The sequence below is a fragment of the Cibotium barometz genome, chromosome 19 (genome assembly GCF_041138505.1).
Source record: "Cibotium barometz isolate CiBa-2024 chromosome 19, ASM4113850v1, whole genome shotgun sequence".
In the NCBI taxonomy this organism is placed as follows: domain Eukaryota; kingdom Viridiplantae; phylum Streptophyta; class Polypodiopsida; order Cyatheales; family Cibotiaceae; genus Cibotium; species Cibotium barometz.
Window position 1 is genome coordinate 54,820,779 of NC_141064.1, and position 27,864 is coordinate 54,848,642.

The 27,864-nt window shown below is 44.1% G+C and overlaps 1 protein-coding gene across 2 annotated transcripts; it reads left to right on the forward strand.

Annotated features, from left to right (window-relative positions):
• The first annotated feature begins 899 nt into the window (after positions 1 to 899).
• On the forward strand, positions 900 to 27,124 carry LOC147628749 (meiotically up-regulated protein). 2 transcript variants are annotated; one of them, XM_086813986.1, is made up of 7 exons: positions 900 to 1,039; positions 24,255 to 24,291; positions 24,493 to 24,593; positions 24,702 to 24,797; positions 25,521 to 25,686; positions 25,911 to 26,073; positions 26,747 to 27,124. In XM_086813986.1, the coding sequence occupies exons 1-7, from the start codon at positions 1,007 to 1,009 to the stop codon at positions 26,820 to 26,822; spliced, it is 672 nt and encodes a 223-aa protein (XP_086670112.1). In that variant the 5' UTR covers positions 900 to 1,006; the 3' UTR covers positions 26,823 to 27,124. The 2 variants fall into 2 exon arrangements, with proteins under 2 accessions (XP_086670112.1, XP_086670113.1); XM_086813987.1 differs by having other exon boundaries at positions 902 to 1,039; positions 24,508 to 24,593.
• Positions 27,125 to 27,864: the final 740 nt, after the last annotated feature.

Below are 27,864 nucleotides of genomic sequence, written 5' to 3' on the forward strand. Positions count from 1 at the left end.
CAAGTTGGAGGCAACAAGGGCAACAAGGGCATTAAGATGATGTGAACATGGTTGGCCCTGGTTGCGCGACAAGTTGGAGGCAACAAGGGCATTCAACTAAGTTAAGGGCTACCGGTTGCAGCACATTGATGCAGTGGTGTACACACTTTGGTAGTTGCACGAGCAAACGCGACCTATGGTGGTAGGTGCTGCCAAAGAGCAGCTAACCAGTGAGGTGGTAGGTGCTGTCCAACAGGCAGTTGGTCGGTGAGACTAGTGCACATTTGCAATGATTATAGGCTTGGCAAGTGTGCACACATTCACCTGTCATGCATGAATATGTGCGTGTTATGTGTCTGTGTATATGTGCAGGCATGTGTTTGCATGCATATGTTATGTGGATGTGCATAGGCACATGTATGTGTGTGCATGCATATGCTATGCTATGTGTCTATGTGTATATGTGCAGGCATGTGTTTGCATGCATATGTTATGTGGATGTGCATAGGCACATGTATGTGTGTGCATGCATATGCTATGCTATGTGTCTATGTGTATATGTGTGTATGTGTCTATGTATAGGTGTAGGCATGTGCGTGTATACATATGCTATGTGGGTGTGTATTCTACGTGCATGCGTGTATGTGTCTATGTATAGGTGCAGGCATGTGTGTGCATGCATATGCTATGTGGATGTGTATTCTACATGCATGCGTGTGTTCTATGTATGTGTGCATGTGCATTATCATAGACTCAAACACGCATGTGTGTAGAGTGCTTTAGACCAGTCAGTCTCGAAGGCAGGTCAAAGAGTGGGCCAATGGTTATTATATCAATGTGACAATTTATATATACACTTTCAAATGACACATGCTATTTTAAATTTTCATAAAGTTTCATATAAGAAGAAAAATCATCAATCTTATTATTTATTGAACCGATTTCTTGAGCAAAAGCAAGCGTACCTACGCAGGAGCGAGCCATCGTCTTCTCCGGTGTCTTGGCAAGTCGGTGTCGAAAAGCGATCATGAATTGCGAGATTTTTCATCTCAAAGAGCTGGTAAGCTGTTTTCACCCCGCCCTAAGCAAGACAGGTCTGTATCGGAACCTTGTTATCTGATCCGATTTTAGTTCATATAGTATGTGTCAAGCAGGCTTTACATCACGAATTTCATTTTCATCAATGAGACTATTCAGGATGTATGGTAAGGTTAGAGTGCCACACCACATGCGATGTTGAAGTAGGTGCCGCAAGTGGTCTCCGATGGCATGGGACACCCCGATTTGGGCGATGTGTGCTGTCAGTGTAGGTCTAGCCTCAGGCTTGGGGGTGCTCGGGACGGAGCTATGGTTTGCCAGCCATCCCTTCCATTGGTTAACTATGTGTATGCATGATGGTGTATTGGTAGGCTATGCTGTAACTTTGCTTTCATAAGGGTTTATTGTTTTGAATACTCTTGATCTTCCCAATGATTATACAAGGCCCATAATATGTTCAAGACTGTTAAGGGTAGACTGCCTCTTTCTCAAAACCTTTTTTTGAGCACGGTCTTAAGAAGAACCCTATCATCCTTCTTAAGGTCCTTTTTCACTGATGCTTACAGGATTTTCTTAGGAAAAATATTCATCCTTTGCATGACCAATTGATGGACAACCTTTCCATCGATGATCTCAAACTGACCTGCTCGTGTAGAGGCAGGTTTCATGTGCTTTGTAAATCAGAGTAAAATGCACTTGCGTATGGAAGCAATCTACAGTAGTGCATGTGGCATCATTTTCATTTGATAGATCCATGGTTTCTCAAGGCTGGGAGAAAATGAGCATTGGCTGAAGCAGTCTTGTTGTCTTCTGCTTGTAATACTTAATTCTTTGACAGATTAGACACTTTTGATGACATTCCTCTACAAACCGTGACCCAAAAAATATCCCTGAACAGCTTGTACAGCAGCTAAGATGCCTCTATGACTAGAGTAAGGAGGCACATTTTTCTTTCTAAGAGTGGGTAAGGTAGATAACGTGTTCTTCATCATATGGCTCTTCCCGATTGTGTGTAGATTATCGTGCACTCAATAACCTGACTATCAAAAGCAAGTTCTCAATGCCTTTGATAGATTACATTTTAGAGAGGTTGAATGGGACCAAGGTGTTCTCGAAATGATTTGAAGAGTGGGCACCACCAGGTTCAGATTGTTGAGGGGGACATCCCCAAGACGGCCTTTCGTATAGAACGAACCCACTGTGAATTTGTGGTCATGCCTTTTGGCTTGACGAACGTCCCAGCCACATTCAACCACATGATGATGCGGATATTCCGAGACTTGATTGGCAAGTGTGTGTTCATATTTTTGGACGACATACTTGTATTTTCAGCTACATTAGAGCAGCATGACAATGATGTGGAGAAGGTTTTGAAGTTGCTGGAAAGCAATGAGATCTATGTCAATGAGAAAAAGTCAGCATTTTATCTACCTTCAGTGCTCAGGGCATCCAAGTGGGCATATGCCAGTGTCATGTGCATGCTCATTCCCAATATTAAGGTGCACAGACCAATAAGAGGAACACAAGACATGGAAGAAGTTCCCATGAGGTTGGTTGGTGGTGTTACACAAGACGCAAGGCGGGTGCCACTTGGGGCACAGCAAGAAAGGTTCCAAGGAAGAATGATCCTCCACGGGGTGGAGTGAGAGTACTAGACTCAATACACAGGAAAAGAAGACCAGAGAAAATGTTCAGGGACAAGGCATGAAGGGATAGGAGACAGGATGGAACAAATGCATGGGTCTAGCAGATTTGGAGACCAGGCAGGATTTTCAGTGAAAGGGTTGCCAGAAAGGGGAGGATGACAGGTTTGGGACTCCGTGAATAGACAATGGGATGATGATTGTCATCCAAGAATAGAAGGTGGAATCCCGTCATCAAGTTCAGTAGAGGGGGATGTCATTTGCAAGACGTGCATGTTCATTCCCAGGGCTTTTCTTGGAAGGGCATCGAAATAAAGACAAGGTTTTGGACCATGAGAGGGGCTTGTGCTCCTAGTTTGGGTAGGAGTACGGTGTACCTTGTGGAGAGGATAGCAGGCTGTCGGGCTAGCTCGTGAAGTGAATATGACTCTGTCGGTTGTAGCACTGATGTGATATTTTGTCGAGCACTTGGCCGATAGCAGGTCGGCCCCTTCATAAGGGTAAACATGGCCTATAAAAGGGCACACTTGCTTGAGGATTAGATCACTCACTCCTCTAGGGAGTAGGGTCACAGAATAGGATGTAGACTAGGTGAGATACCACCTTTTGATGGCAGCCTATGGTTCGCAAGACTTCTACACTTTTTTGTACTATAGAATATAGTGAATACTCAGCTATATCTCTCTGTCTCTTTTCTCTAACTTCTGTGTACCTTTTTGCGTCAAGTATGTTCCAAGACTCCTAGAGCTTCTGCATTTGACATTGGTACGAGAGCATCAGGCTCAACAAGGCTAAACATTGATTGAGTCTCGTATGAAGGTGCACAGTCCAAGGAGACGAACACAAGACATGGAAGAAGTTTCCAAGAGGTTGGTCGGTGGTATTCCACAAGACGCAAGGGGAATGGGAGTCTTGTGAGTCAGGTGCCACTTGGGGCACACTAGGAAAGGCTTTCAGGCAATGGTTCCAAGGGAGAATGATCCTCCAAGGGGTGGAGTGAGTGCCAGATTCAATGCTCAGGAAAAGCAGACTAGAGAAAATGTTCAGGGACAGGGCATGAAGGGATAAGAGACAGGATGGAACAGATGCATAGATCTTTAGCAAATTTGGAGTTGGATTTGAAGACCGGGCATGGTTTTCAGTGAAAAGGTTGCCAGGAAAGGAAGGATGACAAGTTTGAGACTCTCTGAATAGACAATGAGATTATGACAGTCATCCAAGAATAGAAGTTGGAATCTTGCATCAAATTTAGCAGAGGAGGATATCATGTGCATGCTCATTTCCAAGGCTTTTCCTTGAAAGTCTTTGCACCGTACAAGAGCTTGTGCTCCTAGTTTGGGCAGGAGTACCTCGTGGAGAGGACATCAGGCTGTCGGGCGAGATCATGAAGTGAATATGACTCTGTTGGCTGTAGGACTGATGTGATATTTTGTCTAGGATTGGGTTGATAGCAGGTCGGCCAGTCCATAAAGGAAAACATGGCCTATAAAAGGGCACACTTGCTTAAGGATTACATCACTCACTCCTCTAGGGAGTAGGGTCATAGAATAGGATGTAGACTAGGTGAGATATCACCTTTTGATGACAGCTTATGGCTTGCAAGACTTGTATAACTTTTTGTACTATAGAATATAGTGAATACTTAGGTATCTCTCTCTCTCTTCTATCTATCTTCTGTATGCGTTTTGCGTCAAGAATGTTCCTGGATGGTGTTTAGGGTTGAAAGAAGATTCCTAGAGCTTCCGTATCTGACATTGGTACTAGAGCAACGGCCTCTGCAAGGCTAAACATTGATTCAGTCCCATATGAAAGTGTACAGCTCAAGGAGAGGAACACAAGATATGGAAGTTCCCATGAGGTTGGTTGGTGGTGTTCCATAGGATGCAAGGGGAATGGCAGTCCTGTGAGTCAGGTGCCACTTGGGGCACAACAGGAAAGGCTTTGAGGCAATGGTTCCAAGGGAGAATGATCCTCTGAGGGGTGGCGTGAGAGTGCTAGACTCAATTTTCAGGAATAGAAGACTAGAGAAAATGTTCAGGGACAAGGAATGAAGGGATAGGACATAGGATGGAACAGATGCATGGATCTTTAGTAGATTTGGAGACCGGGCAAGGTTTTCAGTGAAAAGGTTGCTAGGAATGGAAGGATGATAGGTTTGAGACTCCGTGAATAGACAATGGGATGATGATAGTCATCCAAGAACAGAATTTGGAATTGCGTCATCAAGTTTAGCAGAGGGGGATTTCATGTGCAAGACATGTGCATGCTCATTCCTAGGGCTTTTCTTGGAAGCGCAGCAGAATAAAGACAAGGTTTTGGGGCAGTACAGGAGCTTGTGCTTCTAGTTTGGGCAGGAGTAGCTTGTGGAGAGGACAGTAGGCTGATGGGCGAGATCATGAAGTGAATATGACTCTGTCGGCTGCAGCATTGATGTGATATTTTGTCCAGGACCTGGCCGATAGTAGGTCGGCCAGTCCATAAGAGAAAACATGGCCTATAAAAGGGCACACTTGCTTAAGGATTAGATCACTCACTCCTCTAGGGAGTAGGGTCACCGAATAGAATGTAAACTAGGTGAGATACCACCTTTTAATGGCAGCCTATGGCTTGCAAGACTTTTTGTACTATAGAATATAGTGAATACTCAGCTGTCTCTCTCTCTTCTTTCTATATTCTGTATGCGTTTGGCGTCAAGCATGTTTCAAGATGGTGTTTAGGGCTGAAAGAAGACTCCTAGAGCTTCCGCATCTGACATTGGTACGAGAGCATCAGGCCTAGCAAGGCTAAACACTAATTCAGTCCCATATGAAGGTGCAAAGTCCAAGGAGAGGAACACAAGACATGGAAGAAGTTACCAAGAGGTTGTGTGAGACCCCTGCCCTCGATGCACAGCCTTCTTTGGGGAGCTAGTAGCGAAAGTAGCAACCTCTCATGTAAGGCTAAACACTAATTCAGTCCCATATGAAGGTGCAAAGTCCAAGGAGAGGAACACAAGACATGGAAGAAGTTACCAAGAGGTTGTGTGAGACCCCTGCCCTCGATGCACAGCCTTCTTTGGGGAGCTAGTAGCGAAAGTAGCAACCTCTCATGTAAGGCAGGGTTTCCGACTCGGGGCCTCGTCCACGAATGTCCGGACAAGAGACTAATGCGACGGTTCCTCCGAAACTGAGACCGGAAAAACTTCCCTCGCCTAGAAAGCACGGGCGATTCCACCAAGAAAAATCTTGTAACGAAAATTTTATCTATCCTTTCTATTATGACCAAACCCGTAGGTCACATGGCCAGATCAAGGAAGGGACTTGCACTTGGTTCATAGAAATCATCGCTTTTTTTCCCTTAAGCGAGGCACAGCTGTTGATTCTTTCCCATAGAACAAGAATCTTCCTGGGACTTACTCTAACTAGCGTAACTTGAACGTATCTAAATTTATTGTAGGAATCCACTGATCCAGCCTAACCCCAACCGGTCCATGGGTTAACCCGGTCCATGGGTTAACCAACCGCCCAACCACTGAATTGGTGGGATCCCTTTTTATAAAAATTTAGTTGTGTTTTGTCCCGGGTACTAGTGAAAAGAGTTTCCAGGCGCCCTAGCCGGCACTCATGCAAAATACAAAATAACACTCCCAATATGAAATTGCTTTTTTCACAGATTCAGCTGTCTTTAAGGCAAAATTGGAATGAAACCATAATGTTTCTATCATAATCCTCAAAATTCTAGTCCAATGTTTTACAATCAAAATGTCATCCGGACTCTCCGTTGAAGATCAGCTAGTCAACCAACGAGATCCGATTTCAAGTTTCAGTTTACATAGATAATTCCTTGCCAGTCCATCCATATCTTCCTCGACGTACGCATGGGTGTCCTACTAGCCGCGAGCCCGTGCATCGCCTGGTTAGAACCCTCTAGGATCCTCCGTAGGTGTCCTAGCACTTCACTTAGAGACCACTTTATCGGCCCTCGCCTATCGTACCGAAAGCGCACCATTTTAACCATATCGAGGCTGGTCAAGACCTTGGTAGGCTTTGCCGCGAGAGACGTCCTTCGATGACTCCCCGCCAACTGTTGCAACATAACTCTCCTTAGATTAAACCATAAGCCAAATGCTTCCTCTAGCATTCTGGCGTAAGACAGTCCTTTTTCAAAAACAGTTTTTTAATGCAAGTAAGAATTTCCCGTTGAGTTTGATTCCACAAGACCCTTTTTCTCAGAATCTAGACTTTCTTAATAAAAGCACAATTCTAGTATCTCAGTAACCCACCCATCAGTTACAATGAATTTCTGACTTATTTCTCGATGATTCTGGGTCTAAGGAAAACTTCTCTAAATCACCGGTAATCCATTCTTCGTACTGAAGAAATGAGAATGGTCACAAGGTTTTGCTTAATTTCTGATTCGAGAGATGGGTAAGCATCTTACTGGCCCACCTTTGTAATGCGGTCGTAGTCTAATCCTAAATTACTTGAATTTAATCCTAAAGATAGTTAATTCATTCTTTCTTGGACATAATAGAACTTTAAATAATTCTATTCGTAAATAATGGATTTTTATAAAGATAATTCTTTTTCCAATGATCCCTTTGTGAATATGCATACGTCATTTTATTGAATTATTCTCATAGAATTATTCTAAATTATTCTTTTCTTCAATTGAAACTCGGCATCAACATGTCCTAAATTTCTATATAGAATTATTCTAAATTATTCTTTTCTTCAATTGAAACTCGCGATCAACATGCCCTAAATTTCTCTTTTAACAGTGAAATTACTTTAGGCATTTTCCTAATTAAAGTACGATGAAAATTCCTCTAAAAAAATATTCATGTATATGAATATATCTATTTTGAGATATGACCAAAATTCCTCTTTTAATATTTAAAATGTTTGCACATAGAATATCGTGAAAATTTCTCTTTTTGCATCTAAATTTTTATGCATGTAAAATAAATATAACAAAAATTCATCTTTTCTCTATTTAAACAATTATGCATAAATATTATAAAAGTATTTTTCATAAATGTAACAAAAATCATTCTTTTAGCATAAAAATGTTTATGCCTAGAATACGATAGGAATTTCTCTTTTTATATTAACAAAATTATGCATTAAATTAAATTCATTTGCCAGTGTAGAAGGTGTAGCCACCTAGGAGGTGCAAAGCCACCTGTAGCCTCCTATGGAGGGAGGTGCATCCGCTTTGCAGAGGAGCACAGCCAACTGCTGAGCAGGACACAGCCGCCTGTATGGGAAGAGGAGCAGCCGCCGATGGAAAAGAGGTACAGCCGCCTGTAGAGAGTATGCGCAGCTGTCTGCTTGTGGAGATGGCGCAGCCTGCTGGACAGAGGGAGCAGCCGTCAGGAGAGGAGGTGGAGATGGCGCAGCCTGCTGGACAGAGGGAGCAGCCGTGAGGAGAGGAGGTGGAGATGGCGCAGCCTCCTGCTGGACAGAGGGAGCAGCGCCTGCTGGAGAGGTAACACCTGGTTGCAGCCGCCTGCAGGGCAGAAGGAGCAGCCTGTCGAGGAGAGGTAACGCCTGGCTGGAGCACAGTCGCCAGTCTGAAGAGGAGAAAGTGGCGTAGCCTAAAGAGGCGTGGAGGAGCAGCCGCCTGCTGTGATGCTGAAACCGCCGGGCTGCAGTCTGTAGAGGAAGAGGCGTGGAGGAGCAGCCGCTATACAGAGGAGGTAGCCTGTGGAGATGGAGGCGCACAATCATGTGTGTGTGAGCAGAAGGGGGGTCCCTTTTTTTGTAGATGTTGGAGGGGAGTTAATCGATCACAGCTGGCCGGCTCCCCACGTTTGCATGGGAGCGGCCAGCTTCATGGTGTGGTGTGGGCATGTGGCCATGCACCCACCCCCACACACTTAAGGGGCTAAGTGTGGCTCCCCACCTTGGCCCATATGTGGGTGCCCCTAATGGGTGCCCACTTTTAAATGAAATGTGAACTTACAAGCTTATAAATGAAAGGTTAGAATTAAAACTATTAAACCAACAAGTGCAATACACTTACCACTTCTCCCGTTCATGGAACAAGTACAAAATATCTGTCGGGCACAAAAATGGCACGACATAAAACATAAATCCTGGTCTTCCTATGGAGTGACAGTCCCATAAGTAAAACACAATTCCAGGCACGAGCCTCCCTATGGAGTGACAGTCCCATAGGCAAGACACGGCACAAATACTGGCCCTTCCATGGCGTGACAATCCCATGGATAGAACACAGTCCAGGTCATACACGGGTGGCACCAGTCTTGCTCCCGTCCATACGACACCATCCTGCTAACACACGGGTGGCACCAGTCTGGCTCTCGTCCATGTGAAGCAAAAATACTGGCCTCTTCACATGAGACACCGGCCTGGCCTCAAGTGAACGAGACACAAAACTGGAGATGGACCAAATGGTCGGCCAATTCTAAAGAGTTGTCCTCAATTGAAAAGCCTCAAGATGTGCCTGCAACAACTGTGGGTAATCAATAAAATAATCCTCATTTACCCACTTTGCATCAATGGGCAAATAATTCTTGAACTTCACAAGGTATCTCCTGGAAAGCTTTCTTGCAGATAGCTTTCGCTGCTTGTGAAAGATAATGTGTTCTGGCTGGAGGATCTCCTCAAGCTCATCAATCTCTGGCGGATCTTCTGTGACAGGCTAAAATAATCCTCATTTACCCACTTTGCATCAATGGGCAAATAATTCTTGAACTTCACAAGGTATCTCTTGGAAAGCTTTCCTGCAGGTAGCTTTCGCTCCTTGTGAAAGACAATCTATTCTGGCTGGAGAATCTCCTCAAGCTCATCAATCTCTGGCGGATCTTCTGTGACAGGCTCGTCAGGATCTGGCCCCACATATTTCCGAAAAAGACTCACATGAAATGCGTTGTGAATCTTCCAATGACTAGGTAAAGCAAGCCTGTATGACACTTCATTGATCTTTTGAATCACCTTGAAGGGTTTATAATAGCGAGGAGAAAGCTTAGGATATGATCCTTCTCGTCCTGGCCTCTTCTAAAGCCTAGCCTTCTCAAATTTCAGCAAAACCCAATCACCTTCTTTGACTTGCATGTCCCTTTTATACTTGTCAGCAGCCATTTTATGCTTATCATGTGACCTTGCAATGGCTGTCCGCACCTGAGCAAAGGCTACATCCAAGTCACGAACATATTCATCAGCTGCAAAAATCTCATCCTTTGTACGAAGGATGGGTGGCAATACCAGTCTGCCATAAATAATCTCAAACAGAGCCTTTCCCGTGGAGGCATGGATCGTATTATTGTAGGCAAACTCAACAAGTGGAAGATACTTCTCCCATGCAGTCTTTTGATCTGCCACATAACACTTCAACAAATCCAAGACGGCTAAATTTGCAGCTTCACTTTGGCCATCCGTTTGGGGATGATAAGCTGATGAAAACTCAAGTTTAGTACCCATGTTATCAAATAAAGCCCTCCAAAAGAGGCTCGTAGTCCTGGGATCTCTATCCCCAACAATGGATTTAGGCATACCATGATGCTTGAAAATATTAGCAAGAAAAAGCTTTACCATATGATCAACTTTAATGGTTTTCTTGACGGGCAAGAAATGAGCTTGCTTGCCAAACCTGTCCACAATGGTCCAAATAGCATCATTCCCATGCTGGGATCTAGGCAAGTCCATAATAAAATCCATAGTAATACTTTCCCAAGGTTGCGAGGGAATAGGCAATGGCTGAAGCAAACCTGGAGGTTTTTGCCTGTCAAATTTCATCTTTTGGCAAGTAATACATGCACGTACATAAGCCTCAATGTCTTTACGCATGCTTGGCCAAAAGAAATATCTTTCAATCATGCGTGTAGTGGGCACGATACCTCTATGACCAGCATAAGGTGAAGTGTGACATTCCTCCATAATCTTTGGACGCAAGTCCTTCACCACACATGCACAATTATCCTTCATAAGATAACCCTTGTTGATAACATAAGAGGCATGTGAATGACCAGCCATCAAATCAGTCCATATATGGCAAAAATCAGCATCCAAGTGATACAAATCTTGCATAGCAGATAAGTCCCCATGAGAGGCCACTGAGACTGCAGCTACATAAGGCCTCTTGGATAATGCATCTACCACCACATTTTTCTTTCCTGGTGTATACACAATCTGAAAATGAAACATGGAAAGAAGGTTTGCCATTCTCATGTGCTTCTCCGAAAGCTTTGTTTGAGATAGAAAGTATCTCAAGCTTTGATGATTTGTCTTGACTACAAATTCAGCCCCAAGAAGAGAATGTTTCCATATCTTTAAGGCATGAATTACAGCCAAGAGCTCTTTCTCATAGATATCCATATGAAGCTCAGCATCATGCAAACAACGGCTCTCGTATGCAACTGCATGCCCTTCTTGATTTAGGACAGCTCCTATACAATCGCCACAAGCATCACATTCTACCACGAATGATTTTTGCAAGTCAGGAACAATCAATACGGGTCCACATATGATAGCATGCTTGAGTTGCAAGAAAGCATCCTGTTCTTTTTAAGTCCATTTGAAAGTGGTTTTCTTCTTTGTGTGATTATGTAGAGGGGTGGCTATCATAGCAAAATGCCTTATGAAACGCCTATAATATGAACATAATCCCAGAAAACTACGTACTTGATGTACGTTTTGCAATTTTGGCCAATTCCGAATGGTCTCTATCTTTGCAGGATCCATAGTTACTCCATCCTTGGATACAATGTGACCCAGATAATGTATCTGTGAAAGGAAGAACTCACTTTTCTTGGCATTAATGAAAAGTTTATGCTTCCGCAACTCTTCGAACACTGTGACCAAATGAGTTCTGTGTTCCTGCTCATTCTTGGAGAAAACCAAGATGTCATCAAAGAATACACCTGTGAATTTGCGATGGGGTCGGAATATCCTATCCATCATACGATTAAACGTGGCAGGAGCATTGGTGAGACCAAAGGGCATCACCAAAAATTCATATAATCCAAAGGCTGTCCTGAATGCAGTTTTATGGACATCTTGTGGCACCACTCGTATTTGGTGATAACCACTCTTCAAATCAAGTCGGCTGAAACAAGCCGAACCATCAAGCTTATCCAAAATGTCATCAATACGCGGAATTGGGAATCTGTTCTTGATGGTAAGCTTATTTAAAGCTCTATAGTCCACACACATGCGGAATGAGCCGTCTTTCTTTTGAACAAGAAGCACAGGAGAGCAATAAGGTGAGAAACTAGGCTGAACCAAACCTTTCTCTAAAAGCTCATTTACCTGCTTCACGATCTCTTCTTGTTGTGTGGCACTTCACACGGTATGCAGGGTTGTTAGGTGGAGAACTACCTGGCACAAGATCTATGCGATGATCTTCGGGCCTTTGGGGAGGTAATTCACTTGGCAATGCATCAGCAAAACAGTCGTTGAATGCATGAAGAAAATTCAGCCTATCATAAGTCATAGCATCCACATTTTGAGGACTTGGTACAATGCTATCACGAACAAAAACCAAGTACGTAGAAAGACTGTTTTTCATTGCTTTATTAATTTGGGTGTGAGATACAAGTGGGATGGAATCCCCTTCTTTGCCAGCATCAATGAAATGCATGCGGCCTCTATGCATAAAAGAAATCATGTTGGTCTTGTACTCTTTGCGGGACTCAAGCCTATGATGCCATGGCTTGCCCAACAATACATCACATCCATTTAGTGGTGCAACTAAGAAATGTTCATTATCAAGGTAGCCTTGGATATGTATGCGCAACTTCTCTATCAGTGGGGTAACCTGCACCTCTTTACCAACAAAAGCAGCTTGGGCTTCAATCTGAGGTCCCATGTTTTCAACCTCAATACCAAAGGCAGCTGCCGTTTGTATAGAGATGAAGTTATCGGTTGCACAATCATCAAACATGAATAAGGCGGGCTGATCCTTGATTTGACCCCAAGCCTTGCATACCATCCGCTCTTTTGCATCATGTTTTGTGTTTCCCTGCACATCGGGAACTGCATGTACATTAGCCTTGGTATGCTTGTCCTCGTGCTTTGGTTTGCGGTCAGGGCATTGTCGAAACATGTGCTCTTTGCTACCACAAGAAAAACATTTTTCCTCCTTGGCATATTGCTCTCTTTGCTCTGGGGTCAAGCCAAATTTGTTCTTCTTTGGGCCCTGATCTTTAGATGAGGTATTTTCAGCTTTACCTCCCTTGTGGGTCTCCCGGAAGTTCTTTTTAGGTGGCTGTCCACCTTTTTGCAAATTTGGGACAGCCTTGTCTTTCCCCTTTGAACCGCCTTGATCCTGCTTAATTTTGAGCACCAATTGCTCCGTAGCAAGAGCAGAGGCTGTAAGCTGTTGCAAAGTATGTTTCGGGTGCAATTCAATGCCCGAACGATAAGCTGGTTGCAATCCGGAGCGAAACTTCCTCTTTCTTTCATTCTCAATGATTTGCATAAAAGGAGTTACCTCCAACAACACTTTCCAAAACTTGTTGACATACTGTTACACACTTTCATTATCTCTTTGCTCAAGTCTATCCCACTTTTGGGTGAGAGTTTGCTCCGCATTTGGTGGCAAAAACTGAGCATAGAATCTGTCCTTAAACTCCTTCCAGGTGCAAATGGGGTCCTGTCAAATCCCCACGGATCCCCTCGTGATCGATCTTGGTTCGAAACTCGAATCCTGCAAACAAACGAACAAACAACAAGCAAGGGGGTGCAGGCCTGACTCACCTCCCAACCATGACAGCCGTAGGCGAGCCCACAGTCTTGGCTGTCCCCACCGAGCCTCGAGCTGAGCTAACTAGGTTGACGTACCGACCAATCTCCTTCTCGCGACGTCCCATACCGCCACGAAGCTGCCCTCGCGGGCCTCGAGACTGCTGCCGGCCTTGGCTGCATAAAGCAGGTGCACGTCTGCACTAGATCCAGGCTCCAAGACCATAGAGCTCTCACAAACTCGCGAGACTCTCTATATTACAATAACTAACCTTGGCCACCCTTTTATAGGCTCTTGGCTGGTCATCGGGCGTCCACACTTGGCTGCCCGCTTGTCCATACTTGGGTGCCCGCCCGTTAGTATATCCCTAACTCAGCTCGTCAATCAGCCTGCCTAGTTCCAAGCTTCCCCAAGCCTCGAAACTAGTCTTGCATGCGTATAGCACACGGTGGATACCCACTGTGCACATGACATACTCCCCTTCCTCTAAGAGCTCACTCCTGAGCTCACTAAAAAGCCAGGGTAATCTCTCTGAAGAGAAGTCAATGTCTCCCATGTAGCGTCCTCCTCAACACGATCCTTCCACTTGATCTTGTATTCCGTGATAAGCGTATGACGCAATCTTCGTTCACGAAAGCCAAGAATCTTTTCAGGTTCGTGCGGAACAAATGTCATGTCGTGGACATCTATAATTTCTTGAGGAGTAACTAACTGATCTGCTCCACCCAGTACTTCCTTAAGTCTACTGATATGAAATACAGGATGAACTTTCACATGAGAAGGCAAATCCAATTCATATGCAACTGAACCAATCCGTCGTGTAACACGAAATGGTCCACAGTATTTAGGGGATAATTTCGGAGATCTACCTGTTCGTAAAGTCTCGGAATCTTTCGGAACTCGCAAATACTCCATCGTTCCTTCAGAGAATTCTCTGGGTGAACGATGTCTATTAGAATAAAACCTGTCTCGGTCTTGAGCACTTCTAATAGATTCCTTCGCAACTTGTAACATTTCCTGCATATCTTGCAAAAAATTATGTGCTGCATCATGCTGAAGTCCTGAGAATCCTATTGTAACTGGTGATCTTGGTTGAAAACCGTACATAAGCATGAAAGGACTAAACCCTGTACTCGTATGCTTAGTACTGTTATATGCAAATTCTAACATAGGAAGATAATTCTCCCATGAAGTCTGTCTTTTGGATACATATGCCCGAAGTATATCCTCCAAAATCTGATTCACTCTTTCAGTCTGGCCATTAGATTGAGGATGATCTGAGGAACTCAAATTCAAAGTTGTTTCCAACTTCTCGAAAACAAGTTTCCAAAATTCACTCGTAAACTTAGAGTCCCTATCACTGACTATGTCCTGCGGCGGTAACCCGTACAGTCTAAACAATTGCTCGATAAACTGCCGAGCTAATTGCGTAGCTGTAATAGTCTTCCGGGTCGGTAAAAATCTAGCCATTTTTGTCAAGCGATCTACCACAACCCAAATAGAATCGTGGCCTTGATGTGTTCTTGGCAATCCGGTAATAAAATCCATGGAAATACTTTCCCATTTATTACTTGGGATTTGCAAAGGATGCAACAACCCAGCCTGTCTAAAGCGTTCAGCTTTATTTGCCTGACAAATCTGACACTTGAGAACATAATCTTCTACATACCCTTTCATCTTCGGCCAATAAAAAGTGTGTTTCACTAATGATAGTGTCCTGTGTACCCCAGGGTGTCCAGCAGAAGGGGCGTCGTGACACTCCCTCAGAATCTTGGACCTAATGTCCGGGATCTGTGGTACACAAATTTTGTCATTACGGAATAGTAAACCATTCTGAATCATCCACTGACCTCCTGCAGCCTGAATGGTAGACTGCGCAGTCACCGAGTCTTGGTCAATCAATGAGCTCCCGTCCTGGATCTTCTGCCAAAATGGACCAAAATAACTATCAGTCCTGCAAAGCCCTCTCAATGACTGAAATAAGTCAGTAGAAATCTCGGTGAACGACAAAGTATTCACCTCTCTAATCCGACTAAGCGCATTTGCAATATTATTCATGGATCCTTTTCGATAACGGATCTCAAAATCAAAATCTTGCATTAACTCTGCCCAACGAGCTTTCCTACCTCTCAAATCATCCGCATCACACACATACTTGATTGACTGATGATCAGTCAATACCACAAACTTGGAGCCATATAAATAATGTCTCCAAACCTTGAGAGCATGAATCACAGCATAAAGCTCCTTCTCAAGGGTTGGCCAACGAGATTGAGTGTCGTCTAGCTTTTTACTTTCAAAAGCAACCAGTCTACCGTCTTGAAATAAAGCAGCCCCGATAGCATAGTCACTGGCATCAGTTTCAAGAACATAAGGCCGACTAGGATCAGGCAATGCTAAGATAGGTGCTTCCTTGACTTTATCTTTCAAAAGTTTGAAGGCCATATCCAAATCGTTATTCCAAGTGATAGGCTGATTGGACTTACGTCCACGACCTTTCAATAAGTCGGTCATCGGTAGTGTGAGCTGAGAGTACTCCCGTACAGATTTCCGAAGAAAAACTACAAAACCGAGAAAAGAACGAAGTTGTTTCACTGTTCGTGGTATAGGCCAGTCCAAAACCTTCTGAACTCGGTCATAGTCAATGCTCAATCCATCTCTAGTGATCTTGTGTCCCAAGTAAATGATGTCGGTCATAAAGAACTCACATTTACTTAATTTAGCATATAGTCGATTTTGTCTCAAAGTAGATGAGACAAGCATGAGGTGTCTGACATGATCCTCAAGAGCACGGCTATATATCAAAATATCATCCAGGAACACCACCACAAATTTCCCCAAATGTTCACGAAAAAGATCGTTCATCATTTGCTGGAAAGTGGCTGGAGCATTGGTTAACCCAAAAGGTAATACGAGAAACTCCTAATGGCCATACCTAGTCCGAAAGGCGGTTCTTTCGACATGCCTTTCATGAATACGTATCTGGTGATAGCCAGTACGTAAATCTATCTTCGTGAAATATTTCGCTCCTGCTAACCGGTCAATTAGGTCATCTGATCTAGGGAGAGGATAACGGTTCTTAATTGTCAGCTTGTTCAATCTTTTGTAATCTATACACATTCTCCAAGTATTGTCCTTCTTTCTCGTAAGCAACACAGGTGCACCCCAAGGTGATTTACTTGGACGGATCTGGCCCATCCTCAAATAATCTTCGAGTTGTTTAGCCAACTCATCTTCCTCAGCTTGGCTCATCCTATAAGGTGGAATACTCACAGAATGAGCACCAGGGATCAAGTCAATACGATGATCTACTGCCCGTTCAGGTGGTAAACCCGATGGCAATTCCCTAGGAAATACATCTTGAAACGAAGCAAGTATCTTCTGTAATTCTTTGCTTTCAAACACACTTAATTCATTCACATCCATGGAAGGGATGAGAAAAGAAGAAAGTGGAATCAATACACAATGGAAAGCGGTATACAAAGAAGAATTCATTATATTTCCAAAATCAATTGTATTTACAAGAGATCCCTGAGAGGGATGAATACAATCACCTAAAATACTATACTTGGTGTCCCTATGCTGAAAAGAAAAAATATGACTAGACCAATCTATCTGGACGTCAAGAGTCTTAAACCACTCAATCCCTAATAACAAGTCTACATTTTCCAGATGCATAACATAGCATTCCAGAGTATCTTTGTAGTCCTGAATCTGGATTGGAGACGTACCTCATAGGTATGGTCGCTGAGTGTCGTATCAAGACTCAATTTCTGCACAAGTTTGTAGTTAACAAAGTTATGCGAACTGCCAGGGTCTAACAGAATGTGAATTTTATGGTCATTCACTTCTCCATAAACTCGGAGAAGATCATGCATGCCAAATACTTTAGAATTGAACAGACAATCAGAACAAGTACTAGGGCGAGAAAGTACAGTAATTGACTTACCTGTCAAAGACAACTGGTTAGCTGCCTTTGGCTTCTTGGGTCCTGCGTTTGACTTGGTACCCTTTTGCTTTGGGCACTTGTTACGCATGTGTCCTTTTTCTTCGCAGATAAAACAACGTCCTTCCTTCTTGAGCTTTAAAGCCCTAAGGAGTCGTTTCTTCTTCGCTGGTGTCGAATTTGTATTCTTCGAAGGTTGGTCCGAAGACTTGCCTTCAGTCGTGTTAGCCATAGGTGCGGAGAACTTTCTTTTATGCTTGTTCCCCTGCTCGGTAACGGGTTTCGACTTGGAAGAGACCATCGTATCATCATAGATACGAGCTGAATGAATGGCCTTGTTCAATGTTTTGCATTTGTTATTTTTAACCTGTAATCGGTACGAGTCTGGTAAACCAGCTACGAAAAACCCCAAAAGAGTAGTGGGATCCATCTTTGTAGCCTTCATCTGCAAGTCACGAAATTTCTGGAGGTAGACCTCATAAGTGAGGTGCTGCTTGCAAGGTCATGGTCAAAGCTGAAAACCGGGCAACAACATCATAGTCATCCTCTTTCTTGAGGAATTCTTTCTTGAAAATATCTTCAAATTGTGCCCAAGTCGTTGGCTTAGGGTTCAGTTCCTTCCACCAAAGCAAAGCTTTGCCGGACAGGAAACCTGCTGCTAACTGTATCTTCTTTCCATCATCATATGGATGAAACTGAAAGTGAACTTGCCACTTATGTAGCCAAGTGTCCACGATCTCCTTGGTTCTCTGCTTTTGCTCACCCCCGAACGGTTCCGGAGTAATATTGGGGCCTAAAGCTGAAGCCAAGGTATCCATTCCCGAGAAAGTAGAGAGGGTAGTGGTCAATAGAGCGATGGAGTTCTGCAAAGCCTGCATCTGGGCTGCGATTTGTGCCTGACGTTCCGTCGAAGAAGCTTCGGGAGCTACTTTGAACTCTTGGAAATCTGATTTTGACACAAACTCGTCAAAAAGATCGGCATCAGTGCCTTCCGTAGCCGGCAAGCCTTCGCGTTCCACGAGGGGCTCCAACTCTGATTCTTGGGTCGACATCGTGAAGAGGGTACGTGGAGAGAAAATTCGATCTTTGCACAAGGAAAGTGCGAGCGAACTTGAGAGCTTGAGAGCTTGAAAACTTGAGAACTTGAGAACTTGAGAGTTGTGTGGCAAGAAGCCCACTAGAGGGGTTTATAAAGGTTTCCCAAAAGCCAAAAAAAAACTCGAAAAGCTAGGCTTAGCTTTTGCTTTAGCTTTTGTGTTTTTTTTTTCATGAATAAATATAAATATATATATATATTTTAATATATATATATATGGATATATATATTCGCTGTTCTTAAAAAAAATAAACACCTTTGGAAACCTTGGAGAGGGGAGGACTTTTAAACCTTTAAAAAAAAAAAATTTAAACTCCCCTAAAAAAAACAAAAACGAAAGCACTAAAAACGATGCTTTCCTTACGTGTTTTTTTTTCGCTTCCCTCCTAATCTCCTGGATTAGCTGCCGGTTGCCATCGTGGACTGCTGACGTAGTCGGCTGCACCTTCGCTCGAGCGCCTGCGTGTGAGTTTGCGCCCGTCGGATGTGTTACCTACGCTGGGCTGCCTACAGGGCCTGGCTGGGCGCCTGCGTAGGCCTGGGCTGGCTACGCAAGCCTGGCCTGGGCGTCGGCCTGGCCTGGGCACCAGCCCGCCTGGCCTAGCCTAGGCGCCTACGTGGCTTGGCTGCCTGGCCGCCTGGCTTGGCAGGCCTTGGCCACCCTCAGCCGACAGTAGCCCCTCACGAGCAACAACCCGCTAGCGCATCGTTTACTCAACGCTCTCTCTCTCTTGCGCCAACAAAGCATCGTGCTTTTCGTTCCTTTTTTCTGTTTTCTCTCCCTGCAAGTCATGCGACTGCACAACAAGTCATGCGACTGCACAACAAACTTTCTCTCTTCCTTGCAAAAGCATTCAACCCTATTCAACCTACCATCTCCCATCAACAGGGGGTTCTTTGATGAAGAAAAAACACATACAAAATCTGAAAACTGCAGTATGCACAGAAAAAACCGCAAGTTTTTTAACGCATACCGTTCTTCGACCTCTTCTTCTCTACCTACCGACTTGCTCGTTCACGAGGTATGCTCTGATACCACTGTCAAATCCCCACGGATCCCCTCGTGATCGATCTTGGTTCGAAACTCGAATCCTGCAAACAAACGAACAAACAACAAGCAAGGGGGTGCAGGCCTGACTCTCCTCCCAACCATGACAGCCGTGGGCGAGCCCACAGTCTTGGCTGTCCCCACCGAGCCACGAGCTGAGCTAACTAGGTTGACGTACTGACCAATCTCCTCCTCGCGACGTCCCATACCGCCACGAAGCTGCCCTCGCGGGCCTCGAGACTGCTGCCGGCCTCGACTGCATAAAGCAGGTGCACGTCTGCACTAGATCCAGGCTCCAAGACCATAGAGCTCTCACAAACTCGCGAGACTCTCTATATTACAATAACTAACCTTGGCCACCCTTTTATAGGCTCTTGGCCGGTCATCGGGCATCCACACTTGGCCGCCCGCCCGTCCATACTTGGGTGCCCGCCCGTTAGTATATCCCTAACTCAGCTCGTCAATCAGCCTGCCTAGTTCCAAGCTTCCCCAAGCCTCGAAACTAGTCTTGCATGCGTATAGCACACGGTAGATACCCACTGTGCACATGACAGGTCCTTGGTGATCTTTTCAGTGATCCACCAATGAGCAGCGGTCCCTTTCAAAAACATGCTAGCATGGCGTACTTTAGACTTCTTAGTGAAGTCCTCATCGCTAAAAGCAATGTCAAATTGTGCCACAAATGCTAACACTTTGGAAGCATCATGCTCTCCATGAAAAACATCAAACTTAACAGGCTTGTCACCTGCTTTAAATTCCTTGAGCTTTCTGGCATGAGGCTCATGGTCCTCTCTTTTTCTTTTCCCTTTATCCAACGGGGCAGCCCTATCTGCATGGGCTTCATGGGCCATCATGGAAGTTTCATGAAGCACGGTGGCTCCACGAACTTGAGAATCGGATGCATGTGACTTTCCTGCATAAGGCAATGTCTCTCCATGAGACAACTCAGAAGGCAAAGCTCTTCTAGTGGCAGACCTGTCACCCCTACCATGGGATACATGTCTTGAATGGATGTGACCATCATGCCCTCCATGAGCACTAGCATACATATACTTGTCAAGCTTTGTGCCTTGTGGAGAAGATGCATGACGAGAGGTGACTGTCACCTCTTCCTTTTGCATAAATGACCTCAACCTTTGAGATGCGGGATCTCCAGAGTCCATGCTTCAAGCGAGGTGGATTTCTGAATTTCAGCTCTCCGTCTTCCCCCTCTTTGATGTCACCTTTGCGGAGGAGGTAGGAAAGTGCCAACTCCCTTGGCTTCTTGCCCACTTTGTGTGCCATGGACTCAAAAGTCACATCTACCATTGCATCGGCTTTCCTTGCTTCAATGGCACTTTGCATATGGAGATCTTCATGCAAAAATTTCAGCTCTTGCTCTTGTGTTTGCAAAAGCTTTCTCATATGCTTCATTTCAGCCCTCATTGCATCAGGCTGTTCTTCTTGCATGACTGTCTTTCCTCGAGACAGTTGTCCCTTTGAATCACTATCATTTACCCTTTCAAGGGGCTTGTGCCTTCCTTGTAAAGCATTAGAACCACGCGAGGCACTTGATGGGCCCCTCGAATTAGGCACTTCCAAAGGGTTGCCTTGGCTGTGGGTGTCCAATACACAGATTCGTTTCCCCACTAAGAAGAGGGAAACAACCGTGCTCTGATACCACTGAAATTGATCCCGTCAAGTGGGAATAGACTCCGTTGGACACCCACACGCGTAATAGCACAACTTGATATCACAATTTGAAATGGACAACTTAATAACAACTGAAAATTGTAATGAAATAGATGGACACCAGCATTGGGGCCGGAACGGGCCGACCCCCCCCTCCCCCCCCTCAATATATGATATATTATTGGGAGTATTTAACAAATACAATGCTCCATGGGTTCAATGAACCAGATGATGCCCATGTACAAATGAATATAGTACCAAACAAGAGGCTCGAAGTAGATGTTCGAAGGAGAGCGACCACTTGAGTGATCCAGTCTCTACGGTCCTGTGCCTTCAATGGAATCCGCGGAGAGCGCCCCACTGGTGTTCCAGGACCACGCACAAACAGGCGCTCCCGTACTAACGCCTGGCTCTCCTGATCTCGGCACCTTTGGACCGTGCTTCTCCAAAAGCTTGGACTACCCGGCACCGAAGGGGTGTTAGCGGTAGAGAGAATCCTTTATCAGATTTACAACAAAGTTCTTTACTTAAATCTGAACACTTACTTGTAGCTCGCAAATGGAAGACAAATACCCGAGGTGTTTGTAAGCAGCTACTTGAGAGGGACACCAAGAGCTGCCTGTGTAAAAGGTGTAGCCACCTAGGAGGTGCAAAGCCACCTGTAGCCTCCTATGGAGGGAGGTGCAACCGCCTGCAGAGGAGCACAGCCAACTGCTCTGTATGGGAAGAGGAGCAGCCGCCGATGGAAAAGAGGTACAGCCGCCTGTAGAGAGTATGCGCAGCTGTCTGCTTGTGGAGATGGCGCAGCCTGCTGGACAGAGGGAGCAGTGCCTGCTGGAGAGGTAACACCTGGTTGCAGCCGCCTGCAGGGCAGAAGGAGCAGCCTGTCGAGGAGAGGTAACGCCTGGCTGCAGGAGCACAGCCGCGAGTCTGAAGAGGAGAAAGTGGCGCAGCCTAAAGAGGCGTGGAGGAGCAGCCGCCTGCTGTGATGCTGAAACCGCTGGGCTGCAGCCTGTAGAGGAAGAGGCGTGGAGGAGCAGCCCCTATACAGAGGAGGCAGCCTGTGGAGATGGAGGCGCACAATCATGTGTGTGTGAGCAGAAGGGGGGTCCCTTTTTTTGTAGATGTTGGAGGGGAGTTAATCGATCACAGCTGGCCGGCTCCCCACGTTTGCATGGGGGCGGCCAGCTTCATGGTGTGGTGTGGGCATGTGGCCATGCACCCACCCCCACACACTTAAGGGGCTAAGTGTGGCTCCCCACCTTGGCCCATATGTGGGTGCCCCTAATGGGTGTCCACTTTTAAATGAAATGTGAACTTACAAGCTTATAAATGAAAGGTTAGAATTAAAACTATTAAACCAACAAGTGCAATACACTTACCACTTGTTCACATGCAACAAAACTCGTCAGAAGACAGAGCAAACTTCACGACTCACTGGCAGGCGTCCCCGCTCAGTAAGTGACATGTCAAGCAAGCAAACACAAGAATACAAGTCGTGCGAAAAGAGTTTCAAACATGCAAAACATGAGTGCATGTGCAAATAGTATCATGGACATATCTCCCGTTCATGGAACAAGTACAAAATATCTGTCGGGCACAAAAATGGCACGACATAAAACATAAATCTTGGTCTTCCTATGGAGTGACAGTCCCATAAGTAAAACACAGTTCCAGGCACGAGCCTCCCTATGGAGTGACAGTCCCATAGGCAAGACACGGCACAAATACTGGCCCTTGCATGGCGTGACAATCCCATGGATAGAACACAGTCCAGGTCATACACGGGTGGCACCAGTCTGGCCCCCGTCCATACGACACCATCCTGCTAACACGGGTGGCACCAGTCTGGCTCCCGTCCATGTTAAGCAAAAATACTGGCCTCTTCACATGAGACACCGGCCTGGCCTCAAGTGAACGAGACAAAAAACTGGAGATGGACCAAATGGTCGGCCAATTGGTGACAGTGGCCATATATTATAAATACATCCATTAGCGTTGAAACTTTATAAAAGTGAAATTTTTTTATTATTTAGCATATGTATGCAAGGTTTCACCACTATCCCATCATCGATAGTTTTGAGTCCAAGCGCAATCAATTGCTATTGATGGAAAGCTAGTTGAATGAAAAAGTATTTTTCTGTTAAGATCTTACCTCAATGCTTGCTGCTTGATGGTTTCCAACTTCTTAAAAGCATGTACTAACAATCTCGCTAAAATGATTTCTTTAATTAATCACATCTTCAACACGTACAAATCTCCAAAGCCACATGTTTCATGGCAAGCATGGCAGGCCAAAAAAAAATTGATGGCTATGGCACTAAGCCACCTCAAAAAAGAGGTATTGGGTATGATCACTGGTATGAGGTGGGGCGCTAGCACTAAGCCACCTCAAAAAAAGAGGTATTGGGTATGATCACTGGTATGAGGTGGGGCTGCTCTTTGTTTATGCATTTATGCACTCGAAGTCCTTTGTTTATGCATTCATGCGCTTAAAGTCCTTGCACATGATAAATAGGATGCATTTTGACATGTGCTTTTTCCATATCGAGAGAAGTTTTTGTGCTGTTTGGGACAAATCGTATGTATGTGATGTGGTTACTGGGTTGATACAATCTCGCTAAAATGATTTCTTTAATTAATCACATCTTCAACACGTACAAATCTCCAAAGCCACATGTTTCATGGCAAGCATGGCAGGCCAAAAAAAAAATTGATGGCTATGGCACTAAGCCACCTCAAAAAAGCGGTATTGGGTATGATCACTGGTATGAGGTGGGGCGCTAGCACTAAGCCACCTCAAAAAAAGAGGTATTGGGTATGATCACTGGTATGAGGTGGGGCTGCTCTTTGTTTATGCATTTATGCACTCGAAGTCCTTTGTTTATGCATTCATGCGCTTAAAGTCCTTGCACATGATAAATAGGATGCATTTTGACATGTGCTTTTTCCATATTGAGAGAAGTTTTTGTGCTGTTTGGGACAAATCGTATGTATGTGATGTGGTTACTGGGTTGATAAGATACTGAGAGTGCTTTTTATTCAATGCTTGAACTTAGCAGAAAGGCTTCTCAAGTACAAGCGGTTCTTTGCTCCTCCTGCTTGTCTATGGACTTATATGCTCTGACTTGCTTGTGTTTACAGGAATTGGAGCATTTCCAAATTCGTGAAGTCTTGAGATGTACTCACAATTAAGCTTTACATTCTCAATATTTTAACTTGTAGTTTTCAAAGTTATTGATTGATTTTTGAAGAAGCTTTTTAAGGGGATTTATAGATGGCATGTGCAGGACATGCATCCATGTTCAATTACGTGTGCCTAAGGAAGACGTGCAAACACCATTTGGAAGATTTTAAATTTGACCTAAAAAATTATCCTTAGCTTGTCATTTGGCAGGTATCCTGCATACAATTATGTTCCATCGAGCTTTAGGGTTGGTCCGACCTAGGGATGTGGACTTGGAACTTTTTGAAATTACTTATGTAAGCTTTTCTTGAGAAAGTTTATTATTTGTACCGTTGAAATTATCTTGATCGAAAAGACTCAACAACAACGATGAGGTTCAGATGTCCCTGTTTTGGTGTTTCCAGGTGCAATGTGGTGATGCAGAACTAGAAAAGAAAATTGAAGAAAAGATTGATCATTTTGTTGCTTGGGTAGAAAAGCATCCAAACAAAAAGGGCCAGGTAATAATTTTTCACCTTCTCATCATGTTTTGTTTTCCATTATCTCACTATGGCCCATAGTTCCAATCATATGTTTTGCATACTGAAATGTTTGAAAGAATGTTAATTATGAAAACGCTTGATTTAGCCCCTGGCAGAGTATCATCATCCGTACCCCTTGTACCAACCCCACCCCAGGTGGGTAGTACCTCCAGGCTCACCAGAATTAATATTCTTGGGGGCTAGAAAAGTTAAACGAATTGCATTGACACCATCCACTTCTTCTTTCTCATGAGAAGGAGATGAAGCAAACCTCATCATCATCATCATTTGTGTCATCATCTCCTTGCAAGTATCAGGTATGAAAGGGCAAGGTATGAAACCCAAGTATCATACGCATATGTTTTCAAACGTTTGCCTGGCCAATCATACGAGTATGATTGGAACTATGCAATGGCCATAACATGAAGACATGCTGGCTTTTTGATTGGAACTATGCAATGGTGATAACATGAAGACTTGCTGGCTTTTTCCTTCTCAAGCACATGCAAACTTTGTTGGGATTTTGTGCTTTAAATTTTCAGATATTTGTATTATATTTCTGTGTCTTGTATTCTTTGGAAAGCTTTTTCTATTGTTTCCTTGTTTGTGGTTATTTGTTGTTAATTAAGTGCAAATGTTATCTCAATTTGTAAGGTCGGATATATTCCAATCTTATGAAGGTATGTATATATTTGTTTCCAGGTATGCCTCTCTTTTTATGAGACCAGAAATAAACCAGGTGTGTGGTTTAGCAGCAAAGTTGAACGGTTTGATTGGGAACAGTGGTTCATTTCTCTCAATATATTCCCACCAAAAGCTTCTCAAAATAAGTCTCGGCATGGGCGAGCTTTAACATTAGACTCTGGCGGTATCATTTACTCTAGCATGGCTTTATTCCTGTTGCATTATGTGTGTGTGCACATTTGCATGGGTTGTGCGCTACCGCATGTGCGTGTGTGGGTGTGTTTGTGTTTATGTGCACGTGTCAGCACGTGCATGGGTGAGTGGGTGGGTGGGTGTTTGTGCGTATGTGAGTAAGAGAGCTCGTTTAGTTTTTGTTGCTTTTCTGATTCTATGTTGTAATTCTCACAGAAACAATGATGGAAGAGAGAACCAAGCGGGATACAGCAGTCGAGGCATCGTTACGCGAGGTCCTTTTCCAGATTTTGCAGCTTGTAAATGACAAGAAGGATCACATCCCACCGGTTTTGAATTCCAACATTGTATCCTTTCCATACGAAATTACTATTCCAAGGTTTGTAGCAAGATTTCATGAGAATTAGAGCTGTCAGGTTCTTTTTAAGAGAGTCTAGTAGGCCAGCACCAATAATGCCAAAAATGCATACCTTGTCTTAAGGATCTCTCACTCATATATCATCTCCGCTTTCTCACTGCTGAATATCAAGGAGAGTCTCTAGTGGTGTTGCATGTGACAGTAATACCACGTTACCAGAATAAAGCCAGATTAAGACTATTATCCTCTCTAGAATGGAACTGAGCCCTCCATATATGCCTGGCCTCAGTGATGGTTCCAAAAGCCCTTCTGTATGGCAGACTTCTTTGGCAGATATTTTCTATCTTAAAGCTGTACATTTGCTCTGTTTGTGTATGTGTTCTCTATAGTACTAGCCTTCATCATGGCTGAGTCTGTTCTTCACCTCTGGAGAATTGATAGAAACTCAGTATGGTGGTTTATTTATGAAGATCTGTCTTGCCATATCTTTATGCATGAACGTGCACCTCCTCTTGGGCCCTGATGACGTGAGTGGGGATGTCACATAATCTATGCTATGCATAATGGAATTGATGATTTGAAGCTGTGTGAGTAGACTCTTATGCAATTAAGGTTGCACTTAGGTTTTTGTTAATCTTGTAGAATAACCTGAACTTTCCATTAATATATATAATTTGTTTGTCCATGTTTGCAGCCTGTCTGATTCTTCGTTCAGAATGGATATGTTCAAACGGATACTACATACTGGCCCGCCAACCATACCAAGTTAGTCTCTGCATTGCAGCTACAACAACTCTGCACGATGGGAGACCCATACTACAGCTTCTAGAACCTCACAAAACACAAGGATACTTGTTAGCATTGGGTCTGGTTATATGACACCATCCACTTCTGGTTTATCTTCAAAGTAGGCTTACAGAATATCCTGCTCCTTTAGCTTATTATCACTTTAAAAAGCCCTTCAGAAACAGCTGTAATGAATGTTTTGCTAGGATCCCCAGCGTGACATGGATGATCAAAGGGGAGCCAGCATGTAAATATTTTCTATAATCTGTACATATAATTATCACCATTAAAGGCTGGTCTTGAGTCCCGTCGTAATATTTGTCCTTTGCAAAGCCTTGTTCTCATTCTTCTGCATGGGTCTTCGTCATTGCCCTAGTTTGAGGGAAAACGGGGATTAAAGGAAATAGAGACTGCATCAAGAGACCCCTCTGTGGGATTGGAAGGTTTGACCATGCAACTTTGAGAATCAATATCATTTACATGGGGAGTTGGGATGATGGTGTATGTCTTCTTTTCTACGTGAGAGATTTTCTCAGGTGGTCAGGTTACAAAAAGACTTATCTATCTCAATGGGTGTATGGCATACATGACTAGGCATACTTGAATATTGGCATTTTTTTTCTTTTTGGGGAGAGATTTACACACACGCACCCATAGGCAGGCTCTACCTTCCACCTTTTTCTATGTCCTGACTGGCTGCACCAGTGAGCATTGAGCCGACGACCAGTGCGATGGGACTCCGAAGCTCTATATTCTGGAATATACATTGAGACGAAAGAGAGTTCTGCTCTAGGAAATAGAAAGAGGAAGTTTTCAATTTAACTCTTACAGAGGTTTAAATTCAATAGAGGACTTGATAATTCAATAGACTTCTCCTGCTAATACTTCTCTGTAAGATGTCAAACACCATTGATGTTGCCTGATCATTTTGAGAAGACTGGACTTTTGTTGGTGCTACTTGAGTGACATCTTTCTCTTCTATATCCTCAAAGACGTTAATATGATTGACTAGGAATCCAAACTTAA